General features: G+C 41.1%; 1 protein-coding gene across 3 annotated transcripts in view; it reads left to right on the forward strand.

The window, feature by feature from the left end:
• phb2a (prohibitin 2a) overlaps positions 1–13531 on the forward strand; it is a 36164-nt gene extending 22633 nt beyond the window's left edge. For 2 of the 3 annotated variants that reach the window (XM_021612665.2, XM_036985509.1), the window contains exons 7-11: positions 6421–6524; positions 7824–7901; positions 10549–10634; positions 11433–11764; positions 11973–13531. In XM_021612665.2, the coding sequence (XP_021468340.1) occupies positions 6421–6524; positions 7824–7901; positions 10549–10634; positions 11433–11757 (593 nt within the window). In that variant the 3' untranslated portion in view covers positions 11758–11764; positions 11973–13531. The remainder of the gene's footprint in view (positions 1–6420; positions 6525–7823; positions 7902–10548; positions 10635–11432; positions 11765–11972) is intronic. The other variant, XM_021612666.2, reaches the window with a different exon arrangement.
• The last annotated feature ends 2628 nt before the right edge of the window (positions 13532–16159 follow it).

A 16159-nucleotide genomic window follows, 5' to 3' on the forward strand; every position in this document is an offset into this window, starting at 1 on the left:
ACACCTTATTTTAAGAATGTGAAATGTCAGAATAATGTATTTTTATTTCTTTCTTCACAGTCCCAGTGGGTCAGAAGTTTACATACTCTCAATTTGGTAGCATTTCCTTTAAATTGTTTGACTTGGGTCAAACGTTTCGGTTAGCCTTCCACAAGCTTACCACAAGTTGGGTGAATTCCGGCCCATTCCTCCTGACAGAGCTGGTGTTACTGAGTCAGGTTTGAAGGCCTCCTTGCTCGCACACTTTTTCAGTTCTGCCCACAAATTTTCTATAGGAATGAGGTCAGGGCTTTGTGATGACCACTCCAATACCTTGACGTTTGTCTTTTAAACCATTTTGCCACAACTTTGGATGTATGCTTGGGGTCATTGTCCATTTTGAAGACCCATTTGCGACCAAGCTTTAACTGATGTCTTGAGATGTTGCTTCAATATATCCACATAATTTCCCTCCTTCATGATGCCATCTATTTTGTGACGCACACCACTCCCTCCTGCAGCAAAGCACCCCCACAACATGACGCTGCCACCCCCGTGCTTCTCAGTTGGGATGGTGTTCTTCAGCTTGCAAGCCTCCCCCTTTTTCCTCCAAACATGACGATGGTCATTATGGCCAGACAGTTCTATTTTTGTTTCATCAAACCAGAGGACATTTCTACAAGAAGTACGAACTTTGTCCCTATGTGTAGTTGCAAACCCGTAGTCTGGCTTTTTTATGGCAGTTTTGGAGCAGTGGCTTCTTCCTTGGTGAGCGGCCTTTCAGGTTATGTCAATATAGGACTCGTTCTCTGCTGTTCTGGGATTGATATGCACTTTTTGCATCAAAGTACGTTCATCTCAAGGAGACGATAGGACAGCTGCGTGGTCCCATGGTGATTATACTTACGTACTATTGTTTGTACAGATGAACGTGTTACCTTCAGGCATTTGGAAATTGCTCCCAAGGATGAACCAGACTTGTGGAGATCTACAATTTTATTTTCTGAGGTCTTGGCTGATTTCTTTTGATTTTCCCATGATGTCAAGCAAAGAGGCACTGAGTTTGAAGGTAGGCCTTGAAATACACTGCTCAAAAAAATAAAGGGAACACTTAACTTCGATATAGGGGCGGTCTTTTAATTTTGGATAAAAAAAACGTACCCGTTTTAAACAAGATATTTTGTCACAAAGCTGCTCGACTATGCATATAATTGACAGCTTTGGAAAGAAAACACTGACGTTTCCAAATCTGCAAAGATATTATCTGTGAGTGCCACAGAACTGATGCTACAGGCGAAACCAAGATGAAATTTCAAACAGGAAATGCCCCAGATTTTGAAGGCGCTGTGTTCCAATGTCTCCTTATATGGCTGTGAATGCGCAAGGAATGAGCTTACACTTTCTGTCGTTTCCCCAAGGTGTCTGCAGCATTGTGACGTATTTGTAGGCATATCATTGGAAGATTGACCATAAGAGACTACATTTACCAGGTGCTCGCTTGGTGTCCTCCGTTGCAATTATTGCGTAATCTCCACCTGCGTGTATTTTTCCATTTGCTTCAGAGGAGAAACCCAACTGCCACAAATGATTTATCATCGAATAGATATGTGAAAAACACCTTGAGGATTGATTCTAAACAACGTTTGCCATGTTTCTGTTGATATTATGGAGTTAATTTGGAAAAAAGTTCGGTGTTGTAATGACTGAATTTTCGGGTTGTTTTCTTAGCCTAATGTGATGAACAAAACGGAGCGATTTCTCCTACACAAATAATCTTTTTGGAAAAACTGAACATTTGCTATCTAACTGAGAGTCTCCTCATTGAAAACATCCAAAGTTCTTCAAAGGTAAATGATTTTATTTGAATGCTTTTCTTGTTTTTGCGAAAATGTTAACTGCTGAATGCTAGGCTTAATGCTATGCTAGCTATCAATACTCTTACACAAATGCTTGTGTAGCTATGGTTGAAAAGCATATTTTGAAAATCTGAGATGACAGTGTTAACAAAAGGCTAAGCTTGTGAGACAATTATTTCATTTCATTTGCGATTTTCATGAATAGTTAACGTTGCGTTATGGTAATGAGCTTGAGGCTATGATTACGCTCCCGGATACGGGATTGCTCGTCGCTAGAGGTTAAACAACACAATGTAACTCCAAGTCAATCACACTTCTGTGAAATCAAACTGTCCACTTAGGAAGCAACACTGATTGACAATAAATTTCACATGCTGTTGTGCAAATGGAATAGACAACAGGTGGAAATTATAGGCAATTAGCAAGACACCCCCAATAAAGGAGTGGTTCTGCAGGTGGTGACCACAGACCACTTCTCAGTTCCTATGCTTCCTGGCTGATGTTTTGGTCACTTTTGAATGCTGGCGGTGCTTTCACTCTAGTGGTAGCATGATACTGAGTCTGCAACCCACATACGTGGCTCAGGTAGTGCAGCTCATCCAGGATGGGACATCAATGCGAGCTGTGGCAAGAAGGTTTGCTATGTCTGTCAGCGTTGTGTCCAGAGCATGGAGGCGCTACCAGGAGACAGGCCAGTACATCAGGAGACGTGGAGGAGGCCGTAGGAGGGCAACAACCCAGCAGCAGGACCGCTACCTCTGCCTTTGTGCAGGAGGAGCACTGCCAGAGCCCTGCAAAATGACCTCCAGCAGGCCACACATGTGCATGTGTCTGCTAAAACAGTCAGAAACAGACTCCATGAGGGTGGTATGAGGGCCCGACGTCCACAGGTGGGGGTTGTGCTTACAGCTCAACACCGTGCAGGACGTTTGGCATTTGCCAGAGAACACCAAGATTGACAAATTCGCCACTGGCGCCCTGTGCTCTTCACAGATGAAAGAAGGTTCACACTGAGCACATGTGACAGACATGACAGAGTCTGGAGACGCCGTGGAGAACGTTCTGCTGCCTGCAACATCCTCCAGCATGACCGGTTTGGTGTGCCAGTCATGTGCTCGCCAGAGGTAGCCTGACTGCCATTAGGTACCGAGATGAGATCCTCAGACCCCTTGTGAGACCATATGCTGGTGCGGTTGGCCCTGGGTTCCTCCTAATGCAAGACAATGCTAGACCTCATGTGGCTGGAGTGTCAGCAGTTCCTGCAAGAGGAAGGCATTGAAGCTATGGACTTGCCCGCCCGTTCCCCAGACCTGAATCCAATTGAGCACATCTGGGACATCATGTCTCGCTCCATCCACCAACGCCATGTTGCACCACAGACTGTCCAGGAGTTGGCGGATGCTTTAGTCCAGGTCTGGGAGGAGATCCCTCAGGAGACCATCCGTCACCTCATCAGGAGCATGCCCAGGCATTGTAGGGAGGTCATACAGGCACGTGGAGGCCACACACTACTGAGCATCATTTTGACTTGTTTTAAGGACATTACATCAAAGTTGGATCAGCCTGTAGTGTGGTTTTCCACTTTAATTTTGAGTGTGACTCCAAATCCAGACCTCCATGGGTTGATTAAATTTGATTTCCATTGATCATTTTTGTGTGATTTTGTTGTCAACACATTCAGCTATGTAAAGAAAAGTATTTAAGAATATTTCATTCATTCAGATCTAGGATGTGTTATTTTAGTGTTCCCTTTATTTTTTGGAGCAGTGTACATCCACAGGTATACCTACAATTGACTCAAATGATGTAAATTATCCCATCGGAAGCTTCTGAAGCCATGACATTGTTTTCTGGAAGTAAGTTGTTTAAAGACGCAGTCAACTTAGTGTATGTAAACTTCTGACCCACTGGAATTGTGATTAAGTTAAATAATCTGTCTGTAAACAAGTGTTGGAAAGATTTGATGTCCTAACCGACTTGCCAAATCTATATTTTGTAGTGTTTGGAAAATGAGTTTTAATGTTTCCAACCTAAGTGTATGTAAACTTCCGACTTCAACTGTAGCCTTAGGAACAAGGTCCATGAAGTAAATAACTTGCTTGTAACAGATGGCATTCATATTTTCTCTCTGACACTCACTTAGATAATACCTTTTGATACAGTGGTAGCAGTACGTTGTTATAACATCTACCGAAAGGACAAATGCCAACGGAGACAGTGTTGCGGTCTATATTCAGAAACACATTCCTGTAAAGCTTGGAGACTATCTAATGTTAAATACTGTTGATGTAATATGGCTACAGGTTCATCTGCCTCATTATTGGGGGAAGCTGATGTAGACCACCAAGTGCTAACAGTCAGTATCTGGATAATTTGTGTGAAATGCTTGATAATGTATGTCAACAAGTATATTTTCTGGGTGATTTTTAAATCTTGACTGGCTATCATCAAGCTGCCAACTCAGGAAAAAAAAAACTGTCACCAGTCCCTGCAACCTGGATCAGGTTGACAGTCAACCTACTAGGGTAGTTATAAACATCACAGAAATTAAATCTTCAACATGTATTGATCACATCTTTACTTATGCTGCAGATATTTGCTTTAAATCGGTATCCAAATCCATAGGATGTAGTAGTCATATCTAGGAAAGTTCCAAGCGCTGGGCCTAAAAGTATGAGGTCATACAATAGTTTTTGGAGTGATTCATATGTTGATGATGTAAAGAATATTTGCTGGTGTGTAATGAGGAGCAACCAGACACTGCACTTGCCGCATTTATGAAACCACCACTTATTCCAGTTACTAATAAGCACACACCCATTAAGAAAATGACTGTAAAAACTGTTAAATATCCTTGGATTGATGAGGAATTGAGAAGGATGAGGCAAAAGGTATGGCAATTAACTCTGGCAGCCCAACTGATTTGCAAATGAAGAAATCATGTGACTAATAAAAATAAACTACACAATGAAATAAAGAATGATAGTAAAAAGCTTTGGGGCACCTTAAATGAAAAAAGCGACCTCTGCTCCATTCATTGAATCAGATGGCTCATTCGTCACAAAGCCCACTGATATTGCAAACTACTTTAATGACTATTTCATTGGCAAAATAAGCAAACATAGGAATGACATGCTAGCAACAAACGCTGATGCTACACATCCAAGTATATCAGACCAATTTATGAAAGACAATTGTACTTTTGAATTGGGTAAAGTTAGTGTGGAAGAGGTGAGAGTTGCCGATCAACAATGACAAGCCACATGGGTCTGACAATCTCTGGATGGAAAATTAGAGGATAATAGCACAAGATATTGCCTCTTCAATTTAAGCCTACTAGAGAGCGTGTGCCCTCAGACCTAGATGGAAGCTAAAGTCATTCCTCTACCCAAGAACAGTAAAGCCCCCTTTACCGACATTTTTATTAGCTACATGCCACTGAGTAAAGCCAGAGTGTAATATATGCGGATGACTCAACACTATACATGTCAGCTACTACAGCAACTGAAATGACAGCAACACTCAGAGCTGCAGTTATTCAGAGTGGGTGGCAAGGAATAAGTTAGCCCTAAATATTTCTAAAACTAAAAACATTGTATTTGGAACAAAACACTCACTAAACCTCAACGAAATCTTGTAATAAATAATGTGGAAATTGAGCAAGTTGAGTTGACTAAACTGCTTGGAGTAACACTAGATTGAAAACTGTCATTGTCAAAACATATTGATGCAGTAGTAGCTAAGATGGGGAGAAGTCTGTCTATAATAAAGCAATGCGCTGCTTTAACAACACTATCAAAAAGGCAGGCCTTAGTTTTGTCGCACCTGGACTACTGTTCAGTCATGTGGGCAGGTGCCTCAAAAAAGGACTTAGGAAAATTGCTAATGGCACAGAACAGGGCAGCACGGCTGGCCCTTGGATGTACACAGAGAGCTAATATTAATAATATGCATGTCAATCTCTCCTGGCTGAAAGTGGAGGAGAGATTAACTTCACCACTACTTTGATTTATGAGAGAGTGCAGTAAACATGTCTATCTAAACTACTGGCACACAGCTCGGACATCCATGCATACCTCACAAGACATGCCACGAAGTCTCTTCACAGCCCCCAAGTCCAGAACATACTATGGGAGGCGCACAGCACTACATAGAGCCATGACTACATCAAGTAACTGACAGGAGCAATAAACTTAGATTTAAAAAACACCTTATGGAACAGCAGGGACTGTGAAGCAACACCCATATTGGCGCATACACACACACATACGCACTATACATGAATTTCGTACTGTAGATATGTGGTGGAGTAGGGGCCTGAGGCACAGTGTGGTGTGAATGTAATGTTTTTTAAATTGTATAAACTGCCTTAATTTTGCTGGACCCCAGCTTCGGCAGCAGCTAATCGGGATCCATAATATTTTAAATTGGGGTTGGACTGAAACTACAGGACAGTAGAGCTCCAAGAGGGTTGTGCAGCCCTGCTTTATGCTATGCTTCATTGAGCTTATCTGATGTAGTAAAGAAAGTTCTGCAATCAATTCTCTTGTCATGGTAATGTGACCACCTTGCTCTGTATTTTCAGCCCAGCAGGAGGCACAGAGGGCCTTCTTCTATGTGGAGAAAGCCTTGCAGGACCAGAGGCAGAAGATCATCCAGGCTGAAGGCGAGGCAGAGGCTGCTAAAATGGTGAACTCTGAAGAGGAGACTCCTCTGAACACGCACAGCTAAAGCCGGTCCCAAATCTCTTCCTAACCCTTCAATGTTATATATGAAGGGTTTGGTTAGGTTTAGTGGAAGAACCTCTACAATATTGCTTCCACCTTTACAGATCTGCAAATATTGAAGGGCTTAGGCCAAATGGAGGTTTTAGGGAGTGATTTGGACCAGCTGTTACACATTCCCTTCCACTCATGTTGGTCGACCATACAGCTGAGTACACACACTGCTGTATCCATAGACATGGATGTATTATTTTATCTATTTCTATGGCAGCACATCATACTCTTGTGGTTTTTAGGTTAAACACTAGTGTGCTTTTGCTCTTAATTTTAATCTCACAGATGTGTCCAGTCTCCAGTGGTGTATAGATAAGATTTGTGTTACGAAATTCTGGTCGTTTTCCAGAAATCCCATTTGGAAGATTCCCGGAATCAGAATGGAATAAGCAGGATTTCTGGAAAACCAGGGAATTCTGGGAAAGTTGCCAGAATTTTGCAACCCTAGATAAGATGGTAATGCTGGATAAAAAGGCATTGCAGGTATGAGACTGTTCATTGATTTGTCTTTTTAAAAATCCAATACAGGCAGGGAGTAATGCATCTCCATATTTTGTAAAAGCAATGCTTAATTTGACTTCTCCAAATGGATGTTCAGTTCCTCTGTTTACATCAGTTGTAGTTCCATCTCAAACAAGATGCCAGAGACCTTTAGTCTCAAAAGTGATGTGCTCCTGTCTACCTTGGGAACTCTACATTATTGTCGCTTTAAGCTCTGACTGCTCTGAAGTGTTCTGACGAGATCAAGTGGATATGACATTTTGCTCACTGACGCTTATTTACGTTTCTAGATGTTTTCAAATACAGCTGATGTCTGTCAGGCTTTATTTTTTTGTCATAAAATGTTAGGTTAAAATGGAATACACTAAAGGTACCTTCCGTTCACCTTTTTTAATTTTATTTTAAAAACATGAACCATTTTGGGTCTATACATCATTGATTTAAAGAGAACAAGTGAACTGGGTTTATCCTAATTTCATTCACTTTGAAATACCTTTCTGCTTTTAGGACATGTGCGTGCCAAATTTAACTGACCCAACTTAATGAGTTGACTAGTGTGATTTGGGATCATGGCTGGATCATAGGCAAAGCCAGAGTCAGACCAGTAAAACCTGCTGGATGTGGACTAGGCTATGCCCTCCGGGGTATATTGAGGTGCCAAGATGGCATACATTAACTCATTTGCATTTTCTTATTTGTGTAACTATAGTTGGGTGAGGCGGTGACAAAGAACCCTGGCTACCTGAAACTCCGGAAGATCCGAGCAGCTCAGAACATTGCCAAGACGGTACGGAAATCCAGCTTTTTGTTAATCGTTCGTAGGCCCTGTTTTTAAATACTTTAAGATTGCGTTCTTCGTTCCTCCCTTACCTAATCTGACATGGTGGGATTGGTGAAAGCTATGTGATGAAACCAGTGTTACATCTATCAATTTGTGTGAGATCAGTGAACAAGGTAGGAAGGAAGGGTGGTCAAAAGGGCCATAGTGATTTTTCCTTAGCCCACTAGATGGTGCACAATGACCACTTTCTAAAGCAGGATGCATCTGGATTTTTATAGTCCTGTAGGCTACATTTGAGTGCAATGAGAAACCATTAGGTCTATTTTTATATTTTTATTTTTTAATTTTTTAAAACTATGTCTTAGGGCTATCTAAAGGTTTCTGGCAAGGACCTTAACTCGCTTGTGAATGTTGATGGCGGTTTGTAGTCTGTCCATCCTTTGCCTTGAATCTTTTTGCATATTCTGCAAGTGACTTTGGTCAGGTCTGCTGGCTCACCTTTTTCATTTGGCCTGAAACCTGAAGAACTGCAGAACTTGAGAAGATGTGCTTTTCTTTCCCACCAAGTCAGCTGTCATTTTTTCTGATTTAGCGTAAGGCAGGCTGTACTATAGTTACTAAGTGAAATCCCGTCACTTCCTTTTTAGTTTTTTTACTGTCGGAAAGCAACCTAATGGAAGAAAAAATATTGCAAATGCGCTTACCCAGATGAGCAAGATGAAATAACAATAGCCTACACTTGATACGTCTATAATATTTGTTTTCAAAAGGTAGGCTAATATCTGAGTATTTTTATGGACAAGAGAAACAGCCCTTCCAATTTGAAAATCATTCTGCAGCCTGGACTAGATTAAAACACAACTCCACCTAACACTGTTTTGAACAATTATTTAATTAGATTGTTTGTCTATTGTAACCATTTGAATAAGAATGACATTACAGTGGGGCAAAAAAGTATTTAGTCAGCCACCAATTGTGCAAGTTCTCCCACTTAAAAAGATGAGAGGCCTGCAAAATCACATTGTAGGATTTTTAATGAATTTATTTGCAAATTATGGTGGAAAATAAGTATTTGGTCACCTACAAACAAGCAAGATTTCTGGCTCTCACAGACCTGTAACTTCTTCTTTAAGAGGCTCCTCTGTCCTCCACTCGTTACCTGTATTAATGGCACCTGTTTGAACTTGTTATCAGTATAAAATACCTGTCCACAACCTCAAACAGTCACACTCCAAACTCCACTATGGCCAAGACCAAAGAGCTGTCAAAGGACACCAGAAACAAAATTGTAGACCTGCACCAGGCTGGGAAGACTGAATCTGCAATAGGTAAGCAGCTTGGTTTGAAGAAATCAACTGTGGGAGCAATTATTAGGAAATGGAAGACATACAAGACCACTGATAATCTCCCTCGATCTGGGGCTCCACACAAGATCTCACCCCGTGGGGTCAAAATGATCACAAGAACGGTGAGCAAAAATCCCAGAACCACACCTAGTGAATGACCTGCAGAGAGCTGGGACCAAAGTAACAAAGCCTACCATCAGTAACACACGACACCACCAGGGACTCAAATCCTGCAGTGCCAGACGTGTTCCCCTGCTTAAGCCAGTACATGTCCAGGCCAATCTGAAGTTTGCTAGAGAGCATTTGGATGATCCAGAAGAAGATTGGGAGAATGTCATATGGTCAGATGAAACCAAAATTATAACTTTTTGGTAAAAACTCAACTCGTCGTGTTTGGAGGACAAAGAATGCTGAGTTGCATCCAAAGAACACCATACCTACTGTGAAGCATGGGAGTGGAATCATCATGCTTTGGGGCTGTTTTTCTGCAAAGGGACCAGGACGACTGATCCGTGTAAAGGAAAGAATGAATGGGGCCATGTATCGTGAGATTTTGAGTGAACCTCCTTCCATCAGCAAGGGCATTGAAGATGAAACGTGGCTGGGTCTTTCAGCATGACAATGATCCCAAACACACCGCCCGGGCAACGAAGGAGTGGCTTCGTAAGAAGCATTTCAAGGTCTTGGAGTGGCCTAGCCAGTCTCCAGATCTCAACCCCATAAATCTTTGGAGGGATTTGAAAGTCCGTGTTGCCCAGCAACAGCCCCAAAACATCACTGCTCTAGAGGAGATCTGCATGGAGGAATGGGCCAAAATACCAGCAACAGTGTGTGAAAACCTTGTGAAGACTTATAGAAAACGTTTGACCTCTGTCATTGCCAACAAAGGGTATATAACAAAGTATTGAGAAACTTTTATTGACCAAATACTTATTTTCCACCATAATTTGCAAAAAATTCATTAAAAATCCTACAATGTGATTTTCTGGATTTTCTTTTCTCATTTTGTCTGTCATAGTTGAAGTGTACCTATGATGACAATTACAGGCCTCATCTTGTTAAACGGGAGAACTTGCACAATTGGTGGCTAACTAAATACTTTTTTGCCCCACTGTATGCACCAAATAACAGTTCTGATATAACCAATGAGTCCTTCTTAAATTGCGTTCTTCTCGCAAATTGTCCCCTCTGTGTGCAACAAATTGTTTTTTTACGATACAATCGTAGATCCACGCTGTTTGGACAGGACGTTGGGAAAATGTCATTCCGGACATTGCCCAATCCTACTGACTGTGTCTGCTCTCCAGGTGGCGACATCGCAGAACAAGGTGTACCTGAGTGCAGATAACCTAGTGTTGAACCTCCAGGACAACACAAGCAACAGCTTCAGCAAGTAGGTTCCCTTCTGTTACCCTAAGACTGTTCCTATTTACCTGGGTCGTGTTCATTAGACACCAAATTGAAGACAACAGGGTGGAATTACTTAGACTTGTCCAATAAGAAACGCTCCTTGTTTTTCGTGTTGTAAAACATTTTCCATTGTGTGCCCTAATTGATTTATTTTATTTGTATAATAGCACTTTGGTTTAGTTTTAATCTCAAAGTGCATTAAATTATAAATCATATTAAAAATATAACAAAACAAGAAATATGACAATATAAGACTGATGTACACAGTTGACAAAAGGGGGAAGGTGGGCCAGGGGTGGAAATAAGCCTTAAAGGCTCAGTGTAGTCAAAAATGTGATTTCCCTGTGTTTTATATATATTTGCACACTGAGGTTGGAATAATTCTGTGATATTGTGAAAGTTATGATGATGCCCTTTTAGTATAAGAGCTTTTTGAAAAGACACTGACATTTCAGCCTGTTTTGGTGGGATGGTGTTTTGACCTGCCTGGTGACATAACCAGGTCGTAAAGTAGTTAATAAACCAATAAGACCATTAAGTCTCTCTGCTAATAACAGCTAGTTTTCGGTTTTCCCTTTCCCTACTCAGACCACTCCCAGACAGTCCTAGCAAAATTCTTGTTTGAGAAATGGCTCTTTGCTAAGAAGCTATTTCTATTTTTTTATTTAAATAATTTAAATTGAAAGCAATCATTGGCACGGTACTTAATTGTTACCCAGAAATGATTTGATTTTTGAGATGAAAACGGCTGCAATTGGACCTACTTTAAATGCCCCAACAGTTTGAGCAGGTTGGGAGAAATAGGCTGGACGAGCCCTGAGATTATCAGCAAGGCTGTTCAAGAGACTCTTCCAGAGATTGAGGGAGAATTGAAGACCCCTGAGACAGCCAGTGTTCCTGCAATGCTTCCAGGGATTGAGGAACAACACTTCTCGAAGAGCCCTGATATTGTCAGCATGGCTGTTCCAAAGATTGAGGAGGAACATGAATTGAAGTTCCATGAGATGGTCGTTGTTCCAGAGACATGGAGTGAGGCGGGAGAATACCCGGTCCCCCATATTGCGGCGGCGGGTCCTGGGGACGTGGCGCAAAATGGCGAGGCTTGAACGTAGGGTGCGTGGATGGGGAGGGGTTAAGACAATTTCTTACCCAATGGTGAAGAGAGAGTACTGGTAAAATGCATGGGAAAGAATAATTATTTGATCAACTAAAATATATACAAAGAATATCATCAAACTATCTGATTGCTTGTGAACGGCCTTGTCTTAAAATGTAGGTTTCCTCTTTTTATTGATATGCTTTTTTTCCATTTTTTTTTCAGTTTATCGTTGCCGAGGTAAAGGGAAGCGTCCCTGAAGAGTATGCATTCCGTATCTTCAATTTGAGCCATCTCTACACATTATACCTCTTCGCCACACAGTGGTTTTCAACACTAGTCCTGGAAGACCCCTATGCGTACAGGTTTTTCTGTCTAGTCATTCCCTTGAATTATGTTATGTTCAATTTGTCTTTGAAATGGCTTTCCACATATGGTATCATGTTACAGTTGCCTGGCTTTAAATGTAATGATGTACAGATGAATAGAAACCGGATTGTGCCGGGGTACTCACAGACCAGCACAAAGGAGCACTTATTTGTTTCTACAAAGTGTATATCCTTGTCACAGTGCCTAACTCTTGGCCTGTATTCACAGAGCCTCAGAGTTGGTGTGCTGATATACAGTAGCATTAGTTTTAGATTATATAGAAAGAGAGCGCTGATCTAAGATCAGGTCCTCTTCTCCAATATGCTTTTTGGATGTGGGCCCTGGTTTGAGTTAACAACTCCATAGTGGCACGAAATCAACTAACTACACAGCAGGTGCAACCCAGTGGTTTCTTACACTCCAAGTGTCATCACCTCCCTGCCTTTATTATTTAGTTAAATTTCGATGTGACAACATCATGCATCGGAGAACCATCCATAGAGTCCTACTCTGACATTGCTAGGAGACAGGCTCCTCCGTACTTTTACTATATTTGTGTTCTGTAACACTCAACATAAGCCGTTTTTGTCCTGGATATACCTGTTGAAAGTGTCATGCCGGATCTTCGCGAAGTGTCGTGAATGAATACCAATGAATCTTAATGTCCTGTGTCACGAAACAATGTTACACCAGCGTAATACATCTAATTGTAATAAATGCTTATTTTCTTTGGTTCATGTCCCCCCCCCCCCCCCTTTTCATTTACATTTTTTTTTCACTGCATTTCAACCTATTTGTTCATCTTTGCTTGAGGAAAAAGGTCTTCATTACTGTGTTCGTAATCCTAACTAGAGGCTGAAGCACTCACATTGGGTTTGAATAAATACATGTTTTTGGATCACAACAGCGTCTACGTGATCTCTAACTTCTGACTTGATACAAAACTGTTTAATCCTTTATGCACAATAATATCAGACTGTCCTGTGCTGTCATGATACCATGCAACATTTGCAGCAGTGTGTTCCATAACCCTTATACTGGCTACTTTAACACATTTGGGTGTAGCAGATTCTAGGCTTGGGTGATATATTGGGTATTTTGAAATACTGATGGTATAAATTTCAATATCGTTTAAGCTGTTAGAGGAGTTGATCCTGGTTCGATAACACTGTCTTCCTTGAGCTCGTTAATAGTAGAATGTTAATATCTGAAGATGGCAGAAAGGCTTGTCTCTTTTTGGCAATGACATGGAGTGGAATGTTAGCTAAAAAGACTGGTACCAGACAAGACATTCAATCCACTCCTGGATCAAGATCCCTGTTGCCTAAAATTGTGTGCACTTCCAGAAATACCGTTTACCCCAGTATTGTACAGAAATGCTATGACTGTATTAAATTCTGGATACTGCCCAACCCTATCAGATGCCTTTAATGTGAATTTGTATTTATTTATTTATTTATTTTTTGTAGAGCAAAACATTTGAGTGGGCATGCCCCCTTGTAGAAGATGGGGATCTGTGAAACTCACTCCTTAGCCTGAAGTGTCGCCCATTGCGCCGTTGAAAAAAACGTTTTCAATAGCGCGATGGGTTGGAACACTTCAGGAGGGTGGTCTAGTGTTTGGGAGACAGAGGTCCTGAGTTGGCGTCTCAGTATGAGCTGAATCAAGGGGAAGCTGTACTCTAAGCATGCAGCGTGAAGTCCTTTGCACAGGCTGCTTTTATTGCACTGGCTACTATTTCATCGATTTCAGATCTAATTGTCACTATTGACCCTGATATTTTAGTAGTACTTTTCACACCCTTAAAGGGTGACACTTCCTGATTTAGCTTTGTAGCTTTTTAGATTGGGTTAATTTTAAGAAATACTAGTAGCCATGACAAAATACAAAAGTGAGTTGTTTTCGGGGTGTGGTTTGATGTGTTCGGCAGGTGGGAAGATTTAGCCAAATTATTTTGGCAATTAGCTTCATCTGGCTGGTGTGCGACCATGGCAAAGTTGGTTTCACTTTGATTTCACTTTGGATAGCCTATCTCCATGGCTAGTTAAGAACCGTCAATAAATTACACACTGTAAATGAGACTTATGTTGCACACCTTTTTTAGTTCTCCTTAAGTTCTTTCAATATTTGTATATATTATTTCTACAATTTAGTTGGTTTGATTTTTAAATCATTGGAATTTTCGAATATTGTTCCATGTACATTGTGTAATTTACCTTAACTCAGCATGTTGGTGATATCCAAAGTTAACCCAAATGTACCACAGGCATTACGATTGGGTCACGTGCAGCTACGAATTGATGGTTACTTGTGGGCAGGTTTGACGCAAACCCAACCTTCATTTACAGTCATGACCACAAGTCTCAACTCAGTTTAGGATGAGACTGACTTCATGATCAAAATGTTCCTATTTACATTTTGTAGCAAAATTTGACAGTTGAATAAATGTTCCTTGTGCATATTGATGCCAAAGTCTGTTTTCTACATGAGAAGTTGGTTTTTATGGGCAGTTGCTCTATAAAGGCATAGTTCATTGATTGTTTGGTTAGAAAATGCTTACATTAGCTGTTTGGGGCTAGTTCAACAAAAACCAGAGCGTGGGTAGCAGTCTCTCCTTGTCCTTAGACTGCTTTCAATATAAGGAAATAAATGTAGACATTTGGTAATTTGGCTGAATTATCCCTAAAGCCAGTGTTTCCCAAACTCGGTCCAAGGGGTTCATGTTTTTGTCCTAGCACTACACAGCTGATTCTCAAATAATCACTGCTTGATGATTAGTTGGTTATTTGAAACATCTGTGTAGTGCTAGGGCCAAAATGTGCACCCCTTGCGGTCCCGAGGACAGAGTTTGGGAAACACTGCCTTAAGGCATACTATACTGAACAAAAACATATGTAGTGTGTTGGTTTTATGAGCTGAAATAAAAGATCCCAGAAATGTTCTACACACACACACACAGCTTATTTCTCTAATTTTGTGCACAAATGTTTACATCCCTGTTAGTGAGCATTTCTCCTTTGCTAAAATAATCCATAGAGGTGACAGGTGTGGTATATCAATAAGCTAATTATACAGCATGATCTTTACACAGGTGCACCTTTTGCTGGGGAGAATAAAAGGCCACTCTAAAATGTGCAATTTTGTCTCAAGTTATGAGGGAGCATGCAAAAGGCATGCTGACTGCAAGAATGTCCACCAGAGATGTTGCCAGAGAATATCCAGTCTCATTTTCGAGAATTTGCAGTCCAACCGACGTCACAACCTCAGGCCACGTGTACGGTGTCGTGGGCGTCAAGCAGTTTTCTGAAGTGAACAGAGTGACCCATTGTGGGGTTAGGTTATGGGCAGACATAAGCTACGTTGAAGAGGAGTGGGACAACATTCCACAGGCCGCAATTAACAGCCTAATCAACTCCATGCGACGGAGATGTCGCACTGCATGAGGCAAATGGTGTTCACACCAGATGGTTCTGATCCATCCCCCTACCTTTTTTTTAAGGTATCTGTGACCAACTGATGCATATCTGTCTTCCTCGTCATGTGAATTCCATAGGTTAGGGCCTAAAGCATTTCAATTGGCTGACCGACTTAAGAGCAAAATATTTGACATTTTTGCATATTGTGATTTTGTTCTTTGTGCAGTATACTTATGCATAAGTACTCTGTATAGTGATTTACTCCTACAAAGAGCACATTGAATAAGAGAGAACTGTAGTGCTTTGAAGAAACTAGGGACTTCAAATGCTACTTTGTCAAAGGTTGTATTTAATTTTCCATTGGCATTCAGGTTACTATCTTAATAGGGGTTTCATTGATTGGTTCCCTCACAATGACTTTGCTTGAGAATAAGCCTGCAGACATTGAATTTTCCCTTCCCACAAGTCCCAGAGATTAAAGACAAGGCAGGAAGGAAGCCTTGCATTTGATTTAACTGGGCAAGTCAATTAAGAACAAATTCTTATTTTCAATGACAGCCTAAGAACAGCGGGGGCAGTTCAGGGGCAGAACGACAGATTTTTATCTTGTCAGCTCGGGGATTCGAT

The sequence above is a fragment of the Oncorhynchus mykiss genome, chromosome 8 (genome assembly GCF_013265735.2).
Source record: "Oncorhynchus mykiss isolate Arlee chromosome 8, USDA_OmykA_1.1, whole genome shotgun sequence".
NCBI lineage: Eukaryota > Metazoa > Chordata > Actinopteri > Salmoniformes > Salmonidae > Oncorhynchus > Oncorhynchus mykiss.